Genomic DNA, 23,598 nt, shown 5'->3' on the forward strand with positions numbered 1-23,598 from the left:
AGGAGTACAGATCTTTATTAAGCTTGATCTACGAAGGGCGAATAACCTCATATACATACAAGAAGGCCGCTATGAGTACCTTGTTATGCTGTTTGGACTATGTAATCCCTCTTCCATATTCCAGCATTTGGTCAATGAATTCTTTTGGGACCTTCTGTATTCCCACATAGTGATGTACTTAGATGATATCTTCGTCTTCTCATGATCATTGACTCAACATCGAGAGCATGTCGGGCAAGTGTGGGAAATTATTTTAAGGAAGAAGTTAGCGTGCGGAAGAGTATTGTGCCGCAATAGACAGGAATGAAGCAGAGAAAATCACTAATATTATTAGTGTAATTATTTAATATAAGGCCTATAAGGTCTGAGAATACATAGGCCATTTTTCTTAGCCTGCTTGTAACAAAAAACTGTAATAAAACAAGTCCTGAGATCAGAAATATTGGAGCGCCGTTACTCAGGCTAACTGCAGATATCTGAACAGGACTTAGCCTCTGGGCCTCATCTCATGTTGTCCATTACTGATGCGATAACAATAACGGATAGCGGATAGTTGGGGTCTCAGCGAGCACATGGGGAATGGTCCAGAGAAAGAAACTAGGACAAAGGTCAGAAGGATTAACTTAAAAAGAGTAACATGAGACAGGTTGTTTGGAATCAGAGAACCAACAGCTCAGAGGAAAAGCTTTTTGGACAATACAAGTAGTTAATGAAGTGACCCTTGGAGTAGAGAAAAGCTTTTTGCACATTATCAGTGGTTAATGAAGTGACCAATGAGTTGCTGCTGATTTCCCACCACGTTGTCCTGGATTTTCCAAAATACATCACATTGGGAATTGTGAGGAAAGTGTTTTGTGTACATATTCTTTAATACAAATTCAGTTTTGATTGCTTATTCTCAGATTAAGTAAAGCTTCTATACTTGTAATTAAGTGTGTTGTGTATTCTGTGACAACCCATCAGTCATCCACCCCTTCCCCCCCCCCCCCCCCCTTTTACAGAAGTATTACAGAGGCTGCAGGAACACCATCTGTACACAAAGTTAAAATAAATGCACATTCTAGCAGAAGAGCTTCCCTTCCTGGGTTTACATCATTTCCTGGTATGGGTTTCAAATGGAACCTGTGAAGGTAAAGGCCATCCAGGACTGATTGACTTTTTCGATTGGTGACTAGGGAATTAGATAGAGGAAGAGCGCTCGATGTCATCTACTTGGATTTCAGCAAAGCTTTTGATACGGTGCCAAGGTGGTGGCCTGGATTGCAAACTGGTTGATGGACAGAAGACAATGTGTGATGGTAAATGGAACTTACTCTGAAGAGAGAGCAGTGTTAAGCGGAGTTCCTCAAGGATCGGTGTTGGGACCAATCCTGTTCAATATCTTTGTGAGCGACATTGCGGATGGGATAGAAGGTAAGGTTTGTCTTTTTACGGATGATACTAAGATCTGCAACAGAGTGGACATGCCGGAAGGAATGGAGAGAATGAGACGGGATTTATGGAAGATGGAAGAGTGGTCGAAGATATGGCAGCTGAAATTCAATGCCAAGAAGTGCAGAGTCATGCATATGGGGTGTGGAAATCCGAAAGAACTGTATTTGATGGGGGGTGAAGGGCTGATGTGCACTGCGCAGGAGAGAGACCTTGGGGTGATAGCGTCTAATGATCTGAAGTCGGCAAAACAATGTGACAAGGCGATAGCTAAAGCCAGAAGAATGCTGGGCTGCATGGAGAGAGGAATATTGAGTAAGAGAAAGGAAGTGATGATCCCCCTTGTTCAGGGCCTTGGTGAGGCTTCACCTGGGGTACTTTGCTCAGTTCTGGAGACAGTACCTCCAAAGGGACAGAGACAGGATGGAGGCGGTCCAGAGAAGGGCAACCAAAAAGGTGGAGGGTCTTCATCAAATGACTTATGAGGAGAGATTGAAGAACCTAAATATGTATACCCTGGAGGAGAGGAGAAGCATGGGTGATATGATACAGACTTTCAGATACCTGAAAGGTTTTAATGATCCATGGTCAACAACAAACCTTTTACGATGGAAGAAAATCAGTAGAACTAGGGGTCACGATTTGAAGCTCCAGGGAGGAAGACTCAGAACCAATGTCAGGAAGTATTTTTTCACGGAGAGGGTGGTGGATGCCTGGAATGCCCTTCCGGAGGAAGTGCTGAAGACTAAAACTGTGAAGGATTTCAAAGGGGCATGGGATAAACACTGTGGATCCATAAAGGCTAGAGGATAGGAATGAAGAGTAGAGCCATGGGGGTGGCTTGCTGGAATGTTGGTGATTACTACCCTTACTCAAATAGCCTTCGCAGGGTTAATGCAACCCCAACATTGCTCTCTGCTTGAACGGCAAGGGGAAATGTGGAAAAGAGGATTTGCATTCAGATAACAACCAAAAAGGACTGAACTTCACAATCTGGGAAAACAAATAAGCGTGGGGGTAGCTTTCTTATTGCAGCGGTTACTACCCTAAACCAATTAAGCCTGATATATCACTTTGAATGCATATACAGCGCTGCTTTCTGCTTCTATGGCAGGGGGAAATGTGGAAAACAGGATTTACATTCAGACAACATCCAACAAGGCATCGATCTGTGCAGTCTGGGTAAACAAGCATCGGGGTAACTTGCTTGATGCGGCGGTTACTACCCTTAACCATAAGCCTTATGCTCACCTTTGATGCAACTCCAACATTACTCTCTGCATCAATGACAGGGGATGGCAGGAAATTTGAATCAAACAGTTACCAACAAGGGCCCTGAACTTGGTAGTTGATGAAACAGATAAGTATGGGAAAATAAGTGTGGAAGCTTGCTGGGCAGACTAGATGGGCCGATTGGTCTTTTTCTGCCGTCATTTCTATGTTTCTATGTAGGACTGGCCCTATCCTGTGGGACTCAAGGCATTACAACTTTTCCTGGGATTTCCAAATTACTATAGGCATTTTATACTCAGGTATTCCTCACAGGCAGCCCCATTGTCTGTCCTTAACCAAGAAGTGTGCAGACACTAAGTACTGGCCAAAAGAGGCCATCCAGGCCTTCCAGCATCTCAAACAGGAATTCTCTCAGGAACACTGCATGCGACACCCAGACCTGTCCAAACTCTTTGTCTTGGTGGTAGATGTGTCGGCCCTTAAGATAGGGGCTGTCCTCGCCGAATACTATGACCAAGGGACTCTCTTGCCATGCTTGTACTTCTCCCAGAAATTCACACCTACCAAAATGAACTATACAGTTGGGGACTGGGAACTCCTGTCAGTGAAGTTTGCATTAAAGGAGTGGCATCACTTCCTAGAAGGAGCCAGATACCCGATGACTATTTATACTGATCTCAAAAACCTGAAATATTTGCAGCAGGCTCAGCGCCTCAACCTTTGACAGGCTAGGTGGTCACTGTTCTTCACCTGCTTTGACTTTGAGCTGTGCTATCGACCCACGGAGAAGAACCAATGGGCTGATGGCCTTTCACGTTTCTTTGAGACTGAAGATGTTCACATTATAGACCCAGTAGCCACAAAGGCAGTCCTCGTACCATCAGGGAAAACTGTGGTTCCTAAATGTCTTTGGGAAAAAGTACTCTGGCAGGACACCCTGGGGTTGCCAGAACTCTGGAATTAATCCTTCACTACTATTAGTGGTCCCAGATGAAGCAAGACTTGAAACACTATGTGGAGTCCTACTCCACTTGTGTCAAGCAGAAGAGCTCTCATGCTGACCCTTGGGGTCTGTGACAGCTATTGCTGGCCCACAAGGAACCCTGGCCTCACCTGTCCACTGAATTCATCACCGATCTCCCTCTCTCTAATGGCCATACCATGATATGGGTCATGCTAGATTGCTTCTCCAAGATGGCTTACTTCACGCTGCTATCTGGTTTGCCATTTGCACCGGAACTGGCTCACCTCTTTGTGCGGCTTGTCTTTTGTCTCTGTGGACTCCCTTCCCATATTAATTTTATTTATTTATTTAAGAATTTTTTTATATACCGGGGCACGTTAAAAACATCACCCCGGTTCACATTGTAACGTAACGTAGCAACAGGCTTTACAATAATTTAGAATAGATAAGCATAGATAAACATTATTTAGCTTTACTATAGATTAGAATAGATAAACATTATGACAACTGTTCAACTTGGGATAGGTGGTTTGTCAGGTGTTACGTGATAAACTAATAAGGAGAGTAGAAGAGAAAAGGTGATTGGAATATGGGCGGGTAAGGGGAGGTAATTCTTAGGAGGGTAGAAGAAAAATAGGTTCTTTAACTATTCACAAAGTGACAGGTAAGAGGGTGGATATGGAGGGGTAGGAGGAGGATGGGGCTGTTGAAATGGGAGGAGGAGGATGGGGCTGTTGAAATGGGAAGAGGAGGAGGAGGGGGGGGTGGGAGGAAGGGGGACAGGGATGTGGGAGGGGGCGGGGATGAGGGGGGGGGGTCATGGTTGTTAAGTTCAGTAGAGGACCAAGGAGTTTAATTCACAGCTCAAGTTTGGAGAGGCCTCTGCAAGAAGTTTGGAATCATACTGGCCTTCACATTTGCTTACCATCCACAAAGCAGTGGTCAGATGGAAAGGGTCAACCGGATCCTCAAGATCATATATCAACGAACATCCATGGGCAGAGTTCTGCCACAACAAACGGATGTTCCACCAAACCAAATCACCATTTCAGATCATCTATGGCAGGCACCCCAGGATAGCTCTCCCAGTCCCACACTCGGTATCCTGCCCGGCAGCTAATGCCATGAGCCGAGATCGTAAGGACCTTTGGAAAAAGACACATCAGCTACTCCCCATAGCAGCTAGTCAATTCAAAAAGCAGGTGACAGTTTAGGCCGGGAGAACGAGTATGGTTAAGCACCCAAAACCTGCGCCTAAAGATTCGTATCCAGGTTTATTGAGCCGTTCCCCATTCTTTTTCAGGTAGGAGCCATGGCGTACCAACTAAAACTTCCACTCACACTGAAAATACATAACATCTTCCACATCTCACTCTTGAAGCTTCTGATTCTCTCTTGGCCATCATGACAACTTCCTAGTCTCTCTGAAGCCGTATGCAAGACTGACACTGAATTTGAGGTAGACCCCGGGATTGTCTTGAATATTTTATCACCTAGAAAGGTTTTGGTCCCAAGGAGAACTCATGGGAGCCTGCATCCAATCTCCAAGCCCCCCAAATGATGAGACTTCCATCAGCACTTCTCCCAGAAGCCAAAGCCAAGGAGAGGGCTTAGGAAGGGGGTACTGTAATGTTTGGCCAGTTGTGGGGTGGTCCTGCGACCAGCCACACTCATCCTGGGATGACGACAGCCGGCCTCGACAAAAGGCTTTCTTTGTGGCGGGGACACTGCTACTCACTCCTACTCCTTCCTGCCAGCACTGGTTCTGGGTGCACGCTTGAGCCTTTGAAAGCCCAGTGGTGGGAAAGCCTGCAAGAGTGCCTCTTGATGACGTCAGTAGCACCTTCTATTTCAAGGCCAGCCTGGCACTCCATTGATGCCTTAGCAACAAATCTCCAGGCTTTTTGTGCAGTATATGTTGCCATTGTGTTCCTGCTTCCTACCTTGCCTCGTCCAGCCCTCCAGTCCATCCTCCTTGCCTTGCTTCTTAACTTGCCTTGGCCTGCCTTCTTGGATTTGACCTTCGCTTTGGACCTGGACTATTTTCTTGCCTACCACATGCCACTGACCATTCCTTCGGATCTGGACTACGCTTCGCTCACTGCCTGCCCCGACCCTTGGCAAGTACCCAGTGACTCTCTGACTGCTGCCTGCCCTGACCTCAGCTTGGCCCCGGACTTTCTCTTGCTCTTTACCCTGTGGCTGTAACTAGAGCTGACACAGCAGCAGTACAGAGCAAAGAATAGCTTCTGTTCCCTGCTCCAGCTCCTCCCCTCCTGTCTTCTCTGCTGGGTGGTGTCTGCTCCAGCTGAGGAGGGATTCACCCAGAACTCCGGTTGAATGCTGAAAGTCAGTGAGGGGAGAAGGGGGTGAAACCTGATGGAGAGGAGCTACAAGTGCTCGCGGGCAGTGTGAGAAGTGGTGAATGTTTTTGGGAAATGAAGAGGGGAGCTATTGTATATGCAGCAGGTTGTGGTTTGCTGATCTGTTGCGCAGTGCAGTTGGCTGTAAGCCGCAGCGCTCAGCCCACAGGGAGGGAAGCCTCTATCATTGCTCTGCAGTGACACCTAGTGTCTAGACGGTGGGATCACATTTGGACATGCCTAGGAAACGATGGTTGTGTGAGCCTTGCCACAGGATGGTGCTGTGATGATGAGACTTCAAGGCAGAGGAATAGTTATAAAAGTAGGGCTAAATATACAGCAGCGAGCTCAGAAGCAAGGAAGCCTGGGTTTAAATCCCACTTCTCTCACTGATGCTCCCTGTGACTTTAGGCAAATCACTTTACCCTCCATTGTCTTAGGTACCAACTTAGATTGTAAGCCAGGGAGTCTCACACTCTATTCCTTGAGGGCTGTAGCCCAGCCAGGCTTTTGCGATTTCTACAATGAAAATGCATGAGATCTCTTGGCATACAATAGAGGACGAGAATGCAAATAGATCAAAAGCATATTAATTGTGGAAATCCTCAAAACCCGATTGGTTGGCAACCCTCCTGGGCCAAGTTTGGGGACCTCCTGTTGTAAATCCTGTTTGGTAGGGACCTGATTACTATATCTGAATAAAGGATAATGAGGCTTGGGTATATTATGAGGCAGATAATATATTACGCTATTCTTAATGGGAGCTAGATTGAAAAGTTGAGAAGAGGAATTTTATGTGAGATTTCTGAGACATGCAGGATCCCAAAACTCTTCCTCTGTAACTGAAGGTTTGAATATTTTTGTTCCTTGAGGCTGATGAATATCTTTGTGCTGAAAAGTTGTCCAATGTGGTGGAATCTCACCCAGAGTGATGATGAGAAAACTAATGCAGCGCTCTTACCCCAGGATCAGGCTCTCCGTCCGTCACCCCTGATATTATCTCCCACATTGAACGAGGGGAAGAGCCGTACATCAGGGATGAGCCGGGATCAGAGGAAAGAGGAACTGGGAGAAGCAGCTGCTCAGGTGAGTGCAGTAATAAGAGGGACCGGGGTAAAACTGATGAGAGGAAGAGTGGAAGGAGCAGCTGGGAACTGCAGAGACCCCTTCACAAGCTCCTCTGGAGAGCTCTGTAATCACTCACAGGGTTTCTGTTACAGGCACCAGTCAGAGACAGAGCTTGTTTACTGGTGCACTGTGGGGAAAGTCCTCTGTGCCGCAGTAGCAACAGACCTGGCTCAATGCAGACAGATCCCCTTCTTTTCCCCTCTATTGAAAAGCTTACACATGTGTAGAGACCCAAGTACCCTCCCCCCACCCCCAGCCCTCCTCATAACCACCTGGGAAAGTTCCAGTCATTACCAGTAACTACTGGAGGAAGAACCCATGCTGATAAACGGAGCCTCCCGCCCCCGGGAGCAGCTAAAAGGTAAACTATCTTACAATACTTTGATAAACGCAGATTAATAAGACCCTACCAAAAAGTATGGCCAGTGAATGTTCTCACGGGGTCCATAAAGGAACCATCTGATGGAATCAGGTCGAAGGATCACATGTGTTGTTCAAGCAAACTCTGGCAGGCTGAGTAGTTCCAGTGGTTGCAGTATCCCTCGTTTCATCACCGGTATTCCTCCGGAGTCTGCGACCGCCTTTAGTGATTCGTTGCCATCTTGGTGTCTCGGGTCTAGGTCCTGTAGATGCTGTGTTGGTGGGAGCAGGTAGCTCCACCGCCATCCCTGCCTCCTTCAAGGCCTTCGCTGCTTCTTCCACCAATGCGGGTCCTGTACGATTTCCCTTCCAGCTGCAACCACAGGCTGAAGGGGGAAAAGCCATCTGTATCTGACCTTCGCAATGGTCAGTGCTGTAGTTACAGGTTTCAAGTCTAGTCTCTTCCGTAGCGTAGTAGCTGCTAAGTCCGCGGAGGTAGCTATTTCATTGTCTTCCCAGCGCCAGGATCTTTGTTTCCTCGCCGCAGTTGCTATTTTTTTCCTTATAGGCGAAGGATTGAAAACAGACAATGATATCACGAGGCTTATTCCCTGTCTTGGGCCTGAGAGATCTGTGTGCCCGTTCGATCTGCGAGCTGGGCTGGGAGTCATCGCTGGCAGAGTCCGCCTCCCCCAGCAACATACTGCATATTTTGTGGATCACTGGCATACAGTTTGCTTATTCCTCTCTCTCAGGGATGCCTTTGAAGCGCAGATTACAGCGCCTGGACCTGGTCTCCAAGTCCTCAATTTTATCAGCCAGGTCATTGTGAGTAGACTGCATGTCTTTCAGACCTTGTGGCTGTTTTTCCCACCGTTCCTCGTGGTCGTCGAGTCTAGTATCAGCTTCCTCGATTCTGCGACCTAGCTCCGCGCATTCTTCGGATTTCCTGTAGCATTTTGAAATTTTTAATATCTTGGCGTAATTCAGTGAGCCAGTTGCGCAGCTCGGCTCGGGATGGGGGCTCCGATTCTGACCTCCGCGCGTCTTCTCCGCATCCCCCGACTCCTCAGCGTCATCTTCCGCCGCCATCTTGTGCCCGTCTGGGTCTAAATCCTCCCCGCTTTTATTATAGGAGAATTTTTTGAAATCTACAGGTTTTTTTTTGTTCGCCACCATGAGCAGGGAGGTTTCCGCTTTCAAAATCTTCGTGCCAGCTGGATTCACACGGGTAAGCACGCTTTTTGCCCCGATAAAGCCCCGGTGGGCGACGTCACTTCCTCCCCCCCTCCCCCCAATATATCTTTTGTTAAAATGAATATTCTTCCTTGCTTTTTATACTTATTTATAACTTTGCCAGTCTTTTATCCACTGCCATTTGATGCTCTTGGCAGAAGAAAATATTTTACTTCATTGGGAGACACCGACCCCCAAGGATATCTCGGATGGTTATATTTCAGCCTAAAGTGAGGGGAGGATTGGGAGCATCCAATTTGACCTGGTACTTTGCAGCTTCTCAACTCAGAGCCCCGTTGGATATTTACAGGAAGAGTTCTCTGAAACAAAGGGTCACCCTTGAACGGTCATTGGTGGTAGTGATGCCTCTCTCTGCTTTGCCCTGGCAACCCACATCAACCTGGTGACCGTTTTTTTGTGTTTACCATTTACCCTGCAAAATACATTGCATGTTTGGTCCCAGTGGAAAACTAAATTGGTTGGCAAAAGGAGTTATTTCTTTCTCACACTTCTTTTTTCATAATGTGGCCTTCCTGATCTGTTTACACTCTGGAAACTTTGAGACCTGGAAGACTCACGGTATTGACCGCCTTGAATACCTTCTATCCCAAGGGGTTCTAATGCAATTCCATGATTTAATGGCTAAATATTGCTTGGGGCCCACAGAATCTTTGGCATATGGCCAAGTGAGACACGTTATACTGTCCCAGAAGCTCGCTGCATCCCTGAATCAGGGCAGATCCATGTTTGAACATTATTGTGACCAGGTTAATAGGATGCGGGAATTGGTGTCAAAAATCTATGGCCTTCATGGAGTAATAGGATGTGGTTAGTGCAGTTAGTGTAGCTGTGTTTAAAAAAGGATTGGATAAGTTCTTGGAGGAGAAGTCCATTACCTGCTATTAAGTTCACTTAGAGAATAGCCACTGCCAGTAGCAATGGTAACATGGAATAGACTTAGGGGCGGATTTTAAAAGCCCTGCTCGCGTAAATCCGCCCAGATTTACGCGAGCAGGGCCTTGCGCGCCTATTTTCCATAGGCCTGCCGGTGCGCGCAGAGCCCCGGGACTCGCGTAAGTCCCGGGGTTTTTGTCGGGGGCGGGGCCGATCGACGCGTTTTGAGGGCAGGACGCGGCGTTTCGGGGGCGGGCCTGGGGGCGTGGTTTCGGCCCGGGGCGGTCCGGGGGCGTGGCCGCGCCCTCCAGAACCGCCCCCGGGTTGCGTCTCGGCGCGCCAGCGGCCCGCTGGCGCGCGTGGATTTACTTCTCCCTCCAGGAGGCGTAAATCTGTGGACAAAGGTAAGGGGGTGGTTTAGATAGGGCCGGGGGGGTGGGTTAGGTAGAGGAAGGGAGGGGAAGTTGAGGGGAGGGAACGGAGGCAGGCTGCGCGGCTTGGCGCGCGCCGGCTGACCAAAATCGGCAGCCTTGCGCGCGCCGATCCTGGATTTTAGAAGATACGCGCGAAGCCGCGCGTATCTACTAAAATCCAGCATACTTTTGTTTGCGACTGGTGCGCCAACAAAAGTACGCGAACACGAATTTTTTAAAAATCTACTCCTTACTTTTTGGGTACTTGCCAGGTTCTTGTGGCCTGGATTGGCCACTGTTGGAAACAGGATGCTGGGTTTGATGGACCCTTGGTCTGACCCAGCATGGCATGTTCTTATGTTATGTTCTTAATAGCCGAACCATTTAAACACATCTGCGCTTGGGAGGCGGACTTGAGGGAACCCTTAAGTATGGGCGATTGGGACCTAGCCTTTTTTGCAAGCAAGTAAATGCTCTATATCTGCTCTCTTCTAGGAGAATTGTTACAAACTCCTGTTTCGCTGGTATATGACTCCAGCTAAATTACATCATAGGTATGCTAATGTAGATGCCACTAGCTGGAGAAATTGTGGGGCCATCGGCACTCTAATTCGTATTTGGTGGGAGTGCAGGGTAGTCTCTTCATTCAGGAAGCAAGTTATAGATTGGGGGAATGTGTACGATGCCTGCGATGTACTCCTTAATACGCCGGTAAAGGGCCTTGATAAATACTGTCAGAAATTGTCATCAGTTGTTCATTGCAGCAGCACGGTGTGAACTTTCTGCCTTCTGAAAACGTCTGGAGGTACCCACTATCCCAGGCAGTGTTGCACTCCTTATCGCACGGTGTATCTTACAGTCTCACAAATTAACCAGTCGCCATCTTTTGAGAAGTCGTGGAGGCCTTACGTCATATGGCGGAATTCCAAATACTCGAAGACTTAGTGTTGCTTTTAGCTTGCTGACTGTTTTGTTTTTCTTCTCAGCTTGGTTGTCTTACTTTTCCATTTTTCTCCTGTGTTCGCCTTTTCGTGGTTCTCTGGGAGGAGTTGGACTTTTAGGAGAGATTCCTCAGTATTAGTATTGTTCATCTTGTCTCTGTAACTACTTTTCTGGTTCTCAGCGGATTATTTTTATTGCACATTGCAAATGATGACTGATTTTGCTATTCCCCTTTGTATGTATTTGCTAGCTACTGTTTGGGAGGGATATGGGCGTGCGGCTGAGGGAGTTTCTTACGGGAAATGGGGACGTCCACTTTGTATAACTTTTGTTTTTCCGTGTGTATTGTGACATTCAATAAAAATTTTCAATTGCAGAAAAAAAAACCAAACAAACAAACTGGGAGGGAACTTGAAGGATTCCCTTGTCAAATGCCTGCTCCGAAGGCAGAAGTGTCTAACCGTGGACGTCCAACCTATTAAGGTGATAAAATGTGTGCAAGGAGGACCATGTTGTTGCCCTGTATATTTCTTTTGCTGACAGCAACTGACACTCAGCACAGGTACCTGCTTGACCCCCAGCGGAGTCAGTTTTAGGACTCTCAGGATTCAGCAAGTCTTTAGAGATGAAACCACCTTAGGTTTAAAAAAGGGGGAACCCCCGTTTCGAAAAACTTCAAGTGAGGATCTCATGGGGTAGGTGGTGATGTCCTTTCGTGGATTGCAAACTGGCTAAAAGACAGGAAACAGAGAGTAGGATTAAATGGGCAATTTTCTCAGTGGAAGGGAGTGGACAGTGGAGTGCCTCAGGGATCTGTATTGGGACCCTTACTGTTCAATATATTTATAAATGATCTGGAAAGAAATACGACGAGTGAGATAATCAAATTTGCAGATGACACAAAATTGTTCAGAGTAGTTAAATCACAAGCAGATTGTGATAAATTGCAGGAAGACCTTGTGAGACTGGAAAATTGGGCATCCAAATGGCAGATGAAATTTAATGTGGATAAGTGCAAGGTGATGCATATAGGGAAAAATAACCCATGCTATAGTTACACAATGTTGGGTTCCATATTAGGTGCTACAACCCAAGAAAGAGATCTAGGTGTCATAGTGGATAACACATTGAAATCGTCAGTTCAGTGTGCTGCGGCAGTCAAAAAAGCAAACAGAATGTTGGGAATTATTAGAAAAGGAATGATGAATAAAACGGAAAATGTCATAATGCCTCTGTATCGCTCCATGGTGAGACCGCACCTTGAATACTGTGTACAATTCTGGTCGCCACATCTCAAAAAAGATATAATTGCGATGGAGAAGGTACAGAGAAGGGCTACCAAAATGATAAGGGGAATGGAACAACTCCCCTATGAGGAAAGACTAAAGAGGTTAGGACTTTTCAGCTTGGAGAAGAGACGACTGAGGGGGGATATGATAGAGGTGTTTAAAATCATGAGAAGTCTAGAACGGGAAGATGTGAATCGGTTATTTACTCTTTCGGATAGTAGAAAGACTAGGGGACACTCCATGAAGTTAGCATGGGGCACATTTAAAACTAATCAGAGAAAGTTCTTTTTTACTCAACGTACAATTAAACTCTGGAATTTGTTACCAGAGGATGTGGTTAGTGCAGTTAGTATAGCTGTGTTTAAAAAAGGATTGGATAAGTTCTTGGAGGAGAAGTCCATTACCTGCTATTAATTAAGTTGACTTGGAAAATAGCCACTGCTATTACTAGCAACAGTAACATGGGATAGATTTAGTTTTTGGGTACTTGCCAGGTTCTTATGGCCTCGATTGGCCACTGTTGGAAGCAGGATGCTGGGCTTGATGGACCCTTGGTCTGACCCAGTATGGCATTTTCTTATGTTCTTATGCCTGGCGGTACCCTGGGGTTCAGAAATACGCCTTGCCAAGCAAATGGCTATCGGAAAGACATCGTAGGGACTTTTTCCAGGCTGTCGTCGGAGTCCCCCTGAACCACAGGAGAAAACGGGGGAGGGAAATCTCTGCGTTCCCTAGTTAAAAAGGACTCCTGCCTGCGGCCCCCCCCCCCCCGAAGGGCGGGAAATCCATGTCCCCCGGGATGCGCCCCCGCTGAGGACAGAGGGAACGAGAATTCAAGCGTGTAGACCGCAGCCCCACACGCGCGGCTCACTTCTCTGCGCGGTTCGGGTGCCATACCACGTGCTCCCGCACCATTGGCCGCCTCGCAGCCTGCAAACACTGCCGGCCTCAGTCGCCGCTCTGGTGTATGCCTTTTTTTTTTTTTTTTTTTTAACCGTGCCGCGCCATTTCCCGCGGCACAGGAAAAATCAGCCGGGCACCGCCTTCGGAAAAGACCGCTGCTCTCCGGCCTCAGCACGGTCCAGAATCCTCCACAGGCCTTCTCCACTGCAGGCCTGGCCGCTAATGCCGCTCCCCCCCATGACACATGTGGACCAGTGCAGTAATTACCTTCTGTCTGCCAAGGCCTGCAGCCCCACACACAGGGGTACTTCCCTGATTCCAGGGCCTTGCAGACAGAGGCCCTGAGGGAACCAGTCCCCCAGCTTTCAGGGCTCCCGACACGATATGGGCGAGCACAAGGCAGGGGTTCCCAACCCCCCCCCCCTCCACCCCGGACACCCAGCTTAACCTGAGGGATGGTCCACCCAGGAGCCTAACACCTCAGGGTGCTTCCTCCAAAATTCTCCTGCTTCAATTTCTCTCTCTCTCTCTTTCTTAATCTCAGACTTCAGGTTTACACCTCTACCATCTGCTGGAATCAGAGAAATACTGAGGGGACTGCAGGTGGCCCTCTCTGTTATGCAGCTGTGCCTCAAACTTTTGTTTCTCTGACTCCATCTGCTGGTAAGGAGGCAAAACCCACTTGTCTGGATTGATCTGGGTATGATCAGGAATGTGAAGATGCTGTTTACTGCAGGTCACATGCGGAACATGAATCCAGGGTTATTTTAACTGTTCTTGTTATTATGTTGTTGACCAAGTGACATCTGCGCATGGGAGGGTGAGCAGTCGCAGGGCAATGACATCATTACGGTCCTTTTGAACCTGCTATCCCCAAGCACACATTCTTTTGCTTCGCTAGCATTGCAATGTGAGGTCTTGCCTCTATCACGGCTCGATCTCCAGCGACAGGGTGCGCGGCAAAAGCACATGTGGAAACAGCATGCTTCCGAATTTTGTGCCCGGTAATGGTGGTGTCGCAGAGCTTGTGGTTTGCTCCTGACAGGTGGCGGCGCAGTGCTGAAGAGACGAGCCAGCGCGGGAACAGCGCTTCTGCATGCAATCCGATGGGTGTAGCTGCAACCTATTGAATGGAGCAGTGGAATTTGGCGGGAGGTGAGCACCAGGCTGACGATTAAGGCTGTCGGTGGGGGGAAGTCAATTAGAGAGGCCCACATTATGGGCTCAACAAGTGGCATCAGGGTGTCTGGTCGAAGCGTAGAGGACCCACGAAGACCTCTGGTTTCATGGATAAGGCTGCTGATGTGGCTGATTCAGCACAGCAACACAGTTTATGCTCCGGCGCGCGATACAAGACTCCCCGCAGTCAGGAAGAGCCAATCAAAAGCAAGAAAGCGCAGAGGGGAAGTGTGCTCCACTGGTGGGGGCCTGGAACCAACACTTCCATGTGAATGGGAACACGATCAGGCATTACAGAACACTGAACATACATGGCAGGCACAGTTTTCGCCATCTGAGGCTATCTCAGAGCATAGTTGGCAGCCAGGCAGTGGCGTACAGACGGGGCCAGATACTCCTTGTCAGGTCGGCAGCGGGGCAGGATCAGGTACATGGACCTGATCATATACTAATGCCTTCTTTCATGGTGCTCAATGGGCACCTGGTCCAGGCTAGCCTCCTACCCCCCACATGCAGCAGATACCTCCTATAGCCAGTAGCTGGGGTTCAAGTTCAGGCGATCTCTCGGGCAAGACACCTCAGGCAATGGCCTTGCTGCAGTGGGCCCCCACAACGTACCCGAATATTTAGCTGCTGGCCCATTCCATGCTCCTCCACACCCATGGGGATATTGGCCAACTCCTGCTCCTGGAGCTTTGCTGTTCCACAGAGCATAACTCGGGGAACAGGATCAAGAGTGGGATCGCATGACAAGAGTCATTGTTGGCCAACCGTTCACTCACTTGAGCCAGCGGTGCAGGATTCTTCTCAGCTCACAAGGCCTTCAGCGCCAGGTTGTGGAGAAACACTGCAGTCATTGAAAATAGGAAGAGCGGAACCATGAATCACATCAGCCGATACCACTTCCTGAGAATCTGTGGATGACCCTGGTGTTGGAACTACAATGGGGGAATCATCCGGAGGCGAGGGCAACAATGACATTTCTGGTACAGAGGCGGTATCGGCAAAGCCAGGTAGATTGAAGGGGAAGGTCATGCGAAAACAGGTCAGCCTCTAGTTCGGATATCTCTTCCGATTAATCCGATTCAGAGAGTTCCTCAGAAACTAGCCTGAGTAGGCCAGATGAGGATAAGATTCAGGCATCCGGGAGTCCCCTGGCATTGATTACCCTAACACAGTTGTGGGAGAGTGTACCCAGAGCACTTCATAAGAAGATCAGAAAGCGTACTTATATTGATCTTTTCAGAATCATGGAGGGGAGGAGAAGGAGGAGCGGCAAAAAGAGGAATAAAAAGGGAGCGAGGTAATTGGCCCTGTCAGGAAGGTCCCTAGGAATATTGTGAAATCGGGCAAGGGTATTTTTGAGAATAATAAATGTCATAGGCTAGGGGCACCCTGCGCAGTACGGTCCCATGTTGAGCTGTGCAGATACTATTCTCGACACAAATCAAAATTTCACCCTGAATGACAGTGCGGTGCGAATATTCTGGGGTATAATCGCTTTACTTAAAATGGTCTCATATAATTAGACACGGACTGCACCACTGAATGTGGTGTCTTATGTCTTACGACTGGAGAGAGAGCCTATGTATTTGTAATCATCGGCCCGGGATTAGTTCAGTGACCATGAATCCCAGGTTTATATTTTTGGCAATATTGTTTTTGCAAATAAAAATCTCCTTGCTAGAGGTGAAGCGAACAAAGTTAATAAGCTGACACTTAACCTGAGGCTTCAGACAGAAAGCCTGGAGATGAGCTTGCAGACAAATCTTCAAATCCACAGGAAAAGACTAGAATTGTAGTGCTGTCACTTAATTCACACAATTATAGCGCTGTCTTTTAGTTCACCCGATGCGTTTCAAAGTTCTCATTAGAATTAGCGCATGGTAATGGGCTGGCGTCAAAGCTCGGATCATTCTACGCTGCTTGTAAGTTTGAGCGAATCACGGTGACGCAGCGCTAGTTCCCACGGGGTTCTGTCCAGCGTGGCTCAAGCAGGTCTGCATACAGATACAATTCAAAGGACTGGACAGTGGAAGTCATCCACAGTTAATACATATATCAGATTGGATCGTATTTAATATTACTAGTGAACGTTTGTTTTCACACTTGCGGCAGGGATGAAGGACAGGCGCCGTGCTCCTTCTGCAGAAGCAGCATGCAGGCATGGCCTTTTCTTCTTCCCGCGTGCCCGGTAGACATCACTTCCTCTTCCGGGCCACAGGGGCGGGAAGAAGAAAAGGTCACGTTCCTGTTGCCGGTTTCCACAAAAACACTGCTGTCGTTCCCGTCGGGGCTTGAAGGTGCTGATAGCCCGGGCAGGAACGGCAGCAGTATTTGTCTCGCTGAGATGAAAGGGGGGGGTGGGTGAAGAGAACCGGGTGCGCGACACACCTGCCGCTGCTTCGCGACACACTAGTGTGCCGCGACACACCGGTTGAGAACCGCTGCTTTAGAGAGTATTTTCTAAGTTTATTAAGGTCGCAGCAAGGGTATGGAGGCATGAGGGAAGTGAGTCACTACCTCATGCTGGTAGTGAGTGCTCGAGCCAGCAGGCTACCTCCCTTGCTTGAAACCACAGCAGGGGGTTGGACATGATGGTCATCTTGCTTGGCAGACGGTGAGGTGGTGTTGACACGGCTGGCGTCATGGGTAACCAAGTGGCTCGAGTACCGGAACTGGTTGTTAATGTTTACAATAAAGCCGCAGCCTTATACATCCATTTGAGGCCTCCAGTTGTGTTATTTTTTTTTTGCTGAGGGTCTTGGGAGGGAATGGGCTAATGCCTCCCAGTGTTAATTCGAGGATACGTGCCTGGTAGCCCTCCTTTAACACAGGGACACAGACTCATCCCTTTCCCCTCACCTCAGTGTATTCCCATTCTCCCCTCCTCCTCAGGTCCAGTGACCAAGTGACAGTGCATGGGAGAGTGAACAGTTGCAGGGCAATGATGTCGTCATGAGCCTTTGAAATCTGCATACGTCCTTTTGCCACTCAACTTCTCAATTTTGTGCAACTATTTAAAAAAAAAAAAAAAAAAGTAAAAAAAACAGAGGGATAGATTTTCAAAGGGGTACGCGCGTACCCCCCGAAAACCTACCCCAAACCCCCCCCCTGCGCGCGCAAGCCCCGGGACTCGCGTAAGTCTCAGGGCTTGCATGGAGGGGCGTGTCGGGGGGTGTGCTGAGAGTGACGCGGCGTTTTGGGGGTGGGCGTGGTGCAGGCCCGGGGGCGTGGTCGAGGCCTCCGGACCAGCCCCCGGGTTGGGTGATGGCGCGCGCAGATTTACGCCTGCTTTCCGCAGGTGTAAATCTGCCAACAAAGGTGGGGGGGGTTTAGATAGGGCCGGGGGGGGGGGGGGTGGGTTAGGTAGGGGAAGGGAGGGGATGGTGAGGAGAGGCGGAGGGAACAGGCAGCGCGCGCTGGGCTCAGCGCGCGCAAAGGGGTGCACAAATGTGCACCCCTTTGCGCGCGCCGACCCCGGATTTTATAAGATACGCGCGGCTACGCGTGTATCTTATAAAATCCAGCGTACTTTTGTTCGCGCCTGGTGCACAAACAAAAGTACGCCCTCGCGTACATTTATAAAATCTACCCCAGAGGGGGGGGGGGGGCGCTGTTCCGCTTTCCACGAGGATGGACGTGTAGTTCCGGGCTCTCCCTCCCAGGTCAGATTTATCGCTGGAAAATAAACCTGCACGGCGACAAATTTGACAGCCTCTACGCCAACAACTGGCTAACTGCATTAGGATGGCTGCAAAACGAAAACCCATGGATCTCAAGCAGTTTTCTTTTTCTAAACTGCCGGCGGAGGTAGCTGACGTCCATGAGGCTGGGCCTGATCAGGCCGTGATAGAGAGCACAGAGGTAAATTTTGGCGGCGCCTGCAGTAGTGCGGATCGCGCGGAAATTGAGCCCCCGGCACTTATCTCCCAGCTCCGTGACGAAATTCGGGGCTGGTTCGTGGAATTCTGCTCCGATTTGAAATCGCATAAGAAAGACCTACTAGCCTCCATTTCTGAATTGCGGGAGGATTTTGCGGCACTGGGGCGGCGGGTTGATGAAGTGGATCTGAGGACAGAAACTCATGCCGAGGCCCTGCGCACGTTGCAACAAAAACAGGATCACACGGAGAGCACAATCTCTGGGATGGAAGACAAGCTTGAAGATTTAGAAAACCGCACCAGGCGGTGTAATATTCGCATACGTGGGGTACCGGAGGCTCCCTCCTACCTAAATGCCTCTGAGGTGGCAGTGCGGATCTGCCACTTTCTTTTATCGAGTGGCTCTCCCTCTAAAGAAAACTCTACTGCTGGTAATGTGGACATCAGGCTTGAAAGAGCGCACAGGGCCCTGGGCTCTAGATCTGAGGCTCAACCTAGAGATATAGTGCTCTGCTTCCATAGTTTCCTTCAGAAGACCGCTGTACTGGATGCCGCAAGGAAGCAAAATGTGTGGATGTGGGAGGGACACTCTATTTCTGTATTCCAAGACCTAGCCTCCTCCACACTCCGGAAAAGGTTCGAGTTGAGAGATGTTACTGCCTTTCTCAGAAAGGAGAATATTCGATACCGTTGGACCTTTCCTTTTGGATTACAATTTACTGCCAAGGGAGCCAACCTTCGTGTCAAGACACAGAGCGAAGCTGTGGCTGCGCTGGAAAAAGCGGGCTTTCATCCCAATATTCGCCTAGCGCAACCACCCCCTAAGTCCCAACGCCTGGCAGACACTCCGCGCTGGCGTAGAGTGGGCAAGGGGGGCAGGCGATTGAGGAGGCTCTCTCTAACCAAGGCTGATTAACTATTGAGCCAATAGCCTTTTCTGTGATCTGGATGATATGTAGGCAGTATTGTCTACCATCACCACTTCCGTGGTATTTTTACCTATTTTGGAGACTTGGAAGTCAAGATAATCTTCTGGACTTTGTGTGGTTTGCATGTTTGCAGGTTTATTTTCTACTTCATGCTATCTGTTGTACTGATTTGGGGGGAGGCATTGCTTGGTGTCTGTTCTCGTGGGTAGGGGGCTCCCCCCACTTATGGTGTTGCCCATCCCGTTTGATGGTTGGATGGGGGGAAGGGGGAGGGGGCGGGGGAGGGGGGGATGGGGATGTTTCCACTATTGGGGTGTTTGTTTTTTTCAGGTATCTCAGGTTACACTCTTTTCGTATTGGGGAATTGTGGGACATTTTGTTCAATGAATCTTTATAGCTAGGAGAATGGCAGGTATATTATGTATGATTTCTCTAAATGTCAAGGGTCTCAATCACCCGCAGAAACGATCACTCCTGGAGCGGGAGTTAGTGGCTAGCGGGGCCTCTCTCGGGTTCCTCCAGGAAACCCATCTCCGTAAACGATATGAGCGCCTTATTGCTTATCGACAATTCCCTCATAAGTTTATGGCAGCCAGCACAAAGGATTCCCGGTATGCAGGGGTGGGTATACTCTTGGCCAAAGATTTTCAACATGAGGTTCTTTCATTTGTGGCTGATCCCCAAGGGCGGTATGTGCTCCTTAAGCTGCGCGTGGGTGGGGAAGTGTGGGCTTTGCTATCTATTTATGCCCCAAATACGGGCCAGGGTCTTTTTTTTAAGGCCCTAGATGATTTATTGTTACAACATGCAGCTGGCCTACTGATAATAGGGGGGGGGACTTTAATCTTACCATCAATCCCCCACTGGATAATTCTGCCCAGATTTCCTCTGCCTCCAGAATAGCACGCTCCTCTCTGCACTCCCTGATTGAGAAGTGGGACCTTCACGATGTCTGGCGTAAGAGATACCCTCACTCACGATCATACTCATATTATTCCCAGGTCCATCACTCATATTCTAGGATTGATTTCTTTTTTTTTGTTGTAAACAGTTTTTATTGGTAATCAGGACATCAAGCAAAACATCACAACATGTACAGCTATGGGTAATAAATGAGTTCAACACAACTCACCCAATACAATGTGAACAGAACAGAAATAACATATGAGCAGTACAACCTGCCACTGATACCATTTTAATAACTGGTTAGAAAATCCCCCCTCCACACCCCACCTCCTCCCACTCCGCCCCCCACCCTCCCCCCCAGGACCAGACCAATCATGTACATTATGAGATTGAGGTCCTAACTCCAGACACCAATGTATCAGCATATCATATAGTGCCCACGAATCAGAGAAGAACCCACCCAGATAAACCAAAATATATAGCCTAGAACAAAGAGTTGTTAGGAAACCTCAAGAAGCCTTCGTAGGTGATGGTGTGCAAGAGGCCTGTGCTTGCAACCAGTCAATATAAGGACACCAGACCTTATTGAAGTCCACGATCCTATCTTGATGGAGTGCCGTAAGTTGATATAGCCTGTAATAAGAGTGTAAGCGATGCTGAATAGCCGCCAGGGTCGGTGCCCGTTCCCGCTTCCAATGAAGAGCTATCTCTGCTCTTGTAGCAATAAATATCTGGAGCACCAGTTTCTGTTCCATTTCTTTTTAGTGGACGCTCATGTGCTGAATAGAGTGACTGAAGCTGGGATAGATCCAATTACATGGACAGATCACTCGCCAATCACACTTGCGCTCAGTGCGCCCACCCCTTCTCAGGGGCAAAGATTTTGGAGACTGAATGAGTCGTTATTGAAGGATAAGGGGTTCTTATCTAATTTAGCAGATAGCTTACAGTCCTACTTTAAGTTAAATACCTCCAGTGAAAGTACACCCACCGTGGTTTGGGAATGCTCTAAGGCTGTTGCTAGGGGGCTCCTTATCTCGCAAGCCTCTTACTGTAAGAAAAAGAAAGGAGAACAGCGGGCTTCCTTGCATGCTACTATCACACGCTTGTCGTTGCAACACCAAGCCACTCAGTGTCCTAAGATATATCATCAGCTAGATAAGGCACGGGCAGAATTGAGTGCTCTGGATGCTGAGGCTATAGCATTAGCTATGGAAATTACCAAATATTCACTTACCCCAAGCCGTCTCAGCGCCGCCTGCGAGCTCCGTTTTCGCCGCTGCTCCTCTTCAGCGCGAGCCTGCCAGCTCGGCCTGCCGCATCGCCATAGCCCGCCCAGAGCGAGGCCACCTCCAGCAGCCAATCAGCAAGCGGACAGCGGGGATTTAAATCCCGCTCCTCTCAGGCGCCATCTCTTCTTCCTTGCCGCTCCAGACGGGAAAGCCTGCGCAATCGGCGCCTCGACCTGCCGGGGTAAGGCTCTAAATATTCACTTACCCCAAGCCGTCTCAGCGCCGCCTGCGAGCTCCGTTTTCGCCGCTGCTCCTCTTCAGCGCGAGCCTGCCAGCTCGGCCTGCCGCATCGCCATAGCCCGCCCAGAGCGAGGCCACCTCCAGCAGCCAATCAGCAAGCGGACAGCGGGGATTTAAATCCCGCTCCTCTCAGGCGCCATCTCTTCTTCCTTGCCACTCCAGACGGGAAAGCCTGCGCAATCGGCGCCTCGACCTGCCGGGGTAAGGCTCTAAATATTCACTTACCCCAAGCCGTCTCAGCGCCGCCTGCGAGCTCCGTTTTCGCCGCTGCTCCTCTTCAGCGCGAGCCTGCCAGCTCGGCCTGCCGCGTCGCCATAGCCCGCCCAGAGCGAGGCCACCTCCAGCAGCCAATCAGCAAGCGGACAGCGGGGATTTAAATCCCGCTCCTCTCAGGCGCCATCTCTTCTTCCTTGCCGCTCCAGACGGGAAAGCCTGCGCAATCGGCGCCTCGACCTGCCGGGGTAAGGCTCTAAATATTCACTTACCCCAAGCCGTCTCAGCGCCGCCTGCGAGCTCCGTTTTCACCGCTGCTCCTCTTCAGCGCGAGCCTGCCAGCTCGGCCTGCCGCATCGCCATAGCCCGCCCAGAGCGAGGCCACCTCCAGCAGCCAATCAGCAAGCGGACAGCGGGGGATTTAAATCCCGCTCCTCTCAGGCGCCATCTCTTCTTCCTTGCCGCTCCAGACGGGAAAGCCTGCGCAATCGGCGCCTCGACCTGCCGGGGTAAGGCTCTAAATATTCACTTACCCCAAGCCGTCTCAGCGCCGCCTGCGAGCTCCGTTTTCGCCGCTGCTCCTCTTCAGCGCGAGGCCTGCCAGCTCGGCCTGCCGCATCGCCATAGCCCGCCCAGAGCGAGGCCACCTCCAGCAGCCAATCAGCAAGCGGACAGCGGGGATTTAAATCCCGCTACTCTCAGGCGCCGTGCGTCGCGCGCCTAAGGAGCGCGACAAAGGGGCCTGCCCCTTTGTGCGCCCCTTCGTGCAGCCCCAGAGGACCTTACTACCAGCCACAGCTCCAACGTACCATAGCACACAACGTTTGCCCTCTACCTCCGGTCCTCCGTCAGCACTAACGACCTGCCGGGGTAAGGCTCTAAATATTCACTTACCCCAAGCCGTCTCAGCGCCGCCTGCGAGCTCCGTTTTCGCCGCTGCTCCTCTTCAGCGCGAGCCTGCCAGCTCGGCCTGCCGCGTCGCCATAGCCCGCCCAGAGCGAGGCCACCTCCAGCAGCCAATCAGCAAGCGGACAGCGGGGATTTAAATCCCGCTCCTCTCAGGCGCCATCTCTTCTTCCTTGCCGCTCCAGACGGGAAAGCCTGCGCAATCGGCGCCTCGACCTGCCGGGGTAAGGCTCTAAATATTCACTTACCCCAAGCCGTCTCAGCGCCGCCTGCGAGCTCCGTTTTCACCGCTGCTCCTCTTCAGCGCGAGCCTGCCAGCTCGGCCTGCCGCATCGCCATAGCCCGCCCAGAGCGAGGCCACCTCCAGCAGCCAATCAGCAAGCGGACAGCGGGGATTTAAATCCCGCTCCTCTCAGGCGCCATCTCTTCTTCCTTGCCGCTCCAGACGGGAAAGCCTGCGCAATCGGCGCCTCGACCTGCCGGGGTAAGGCTCTAAATATTCACTTACCCCAAGCCGTCTCAGCGCCGCCTGCGAGCTCCGTTTTCGCCGCTGCTCCTCTTCAGCGCGAGCCTGCCAGCTCGGCCTGCCGCATCGCCATAGCCCGCCCAGAGCGAGGCCACCTCCAGCAGCCAATCAGCAAGCGGACAGCGGGGATTTAAATCCCGCTACTCTCAGGCGCCGTGCGTCGCGCGCCTAAGGAGCGCGACAAAGGGGCCTGCCCCTTTGTGCGCCCCTTCGTGCAGCCCCGGAGGACCTTACTACCAGCCACAGCTCCAACGTACCATAGCACACAACGTTTGCCCTCTACCTCCGGTCCTCCGTCAGCACTAACGCAGCACCATCACAACACAAGAACAACCTGCTAAAATGGCTCCTACCTTCCCAATACCTA

General features: G+C 50.0%; 1 protein-coding gene across 1 annotated transcript in view; it reads left to right on the forward strand.

The window, feature by feature from the left end:
• The window catches only part of LOC115083187 (zinc finger protein 268-like), a 127,541-nt gene that overhangs the window by 80,306 nt on the left and 23,637 nt on the right, over positions 1–23,598 (forward strand). The window contains exon 7 of the mRNA XM_029586994.1: positions 6,958–7,077. Coding sequence (XP_029442854.1) covers positions 6,958–7,077 — 120 coding nt within the window. The remainder of the gene's footprint in view (positions 1–6,957; positions 7,078–23,598) is intronic.

The sequence above is a fragment of the Rhinatrema bivittatum genome, chromosome 2 (genome assembly GCF_901001135.1).
Source record: "Rhinatrema bivittatum chromosome 2, aRhiBiv1.1, whole genome shotgun sequence".
NCBI classification, from domain to species: Eukaryota; Metazoa; Chordata; class Amphibia; order Gymnophiona; family Rhinatrematidae; genus Rhinatrema; species Rhinatrema bivittatum.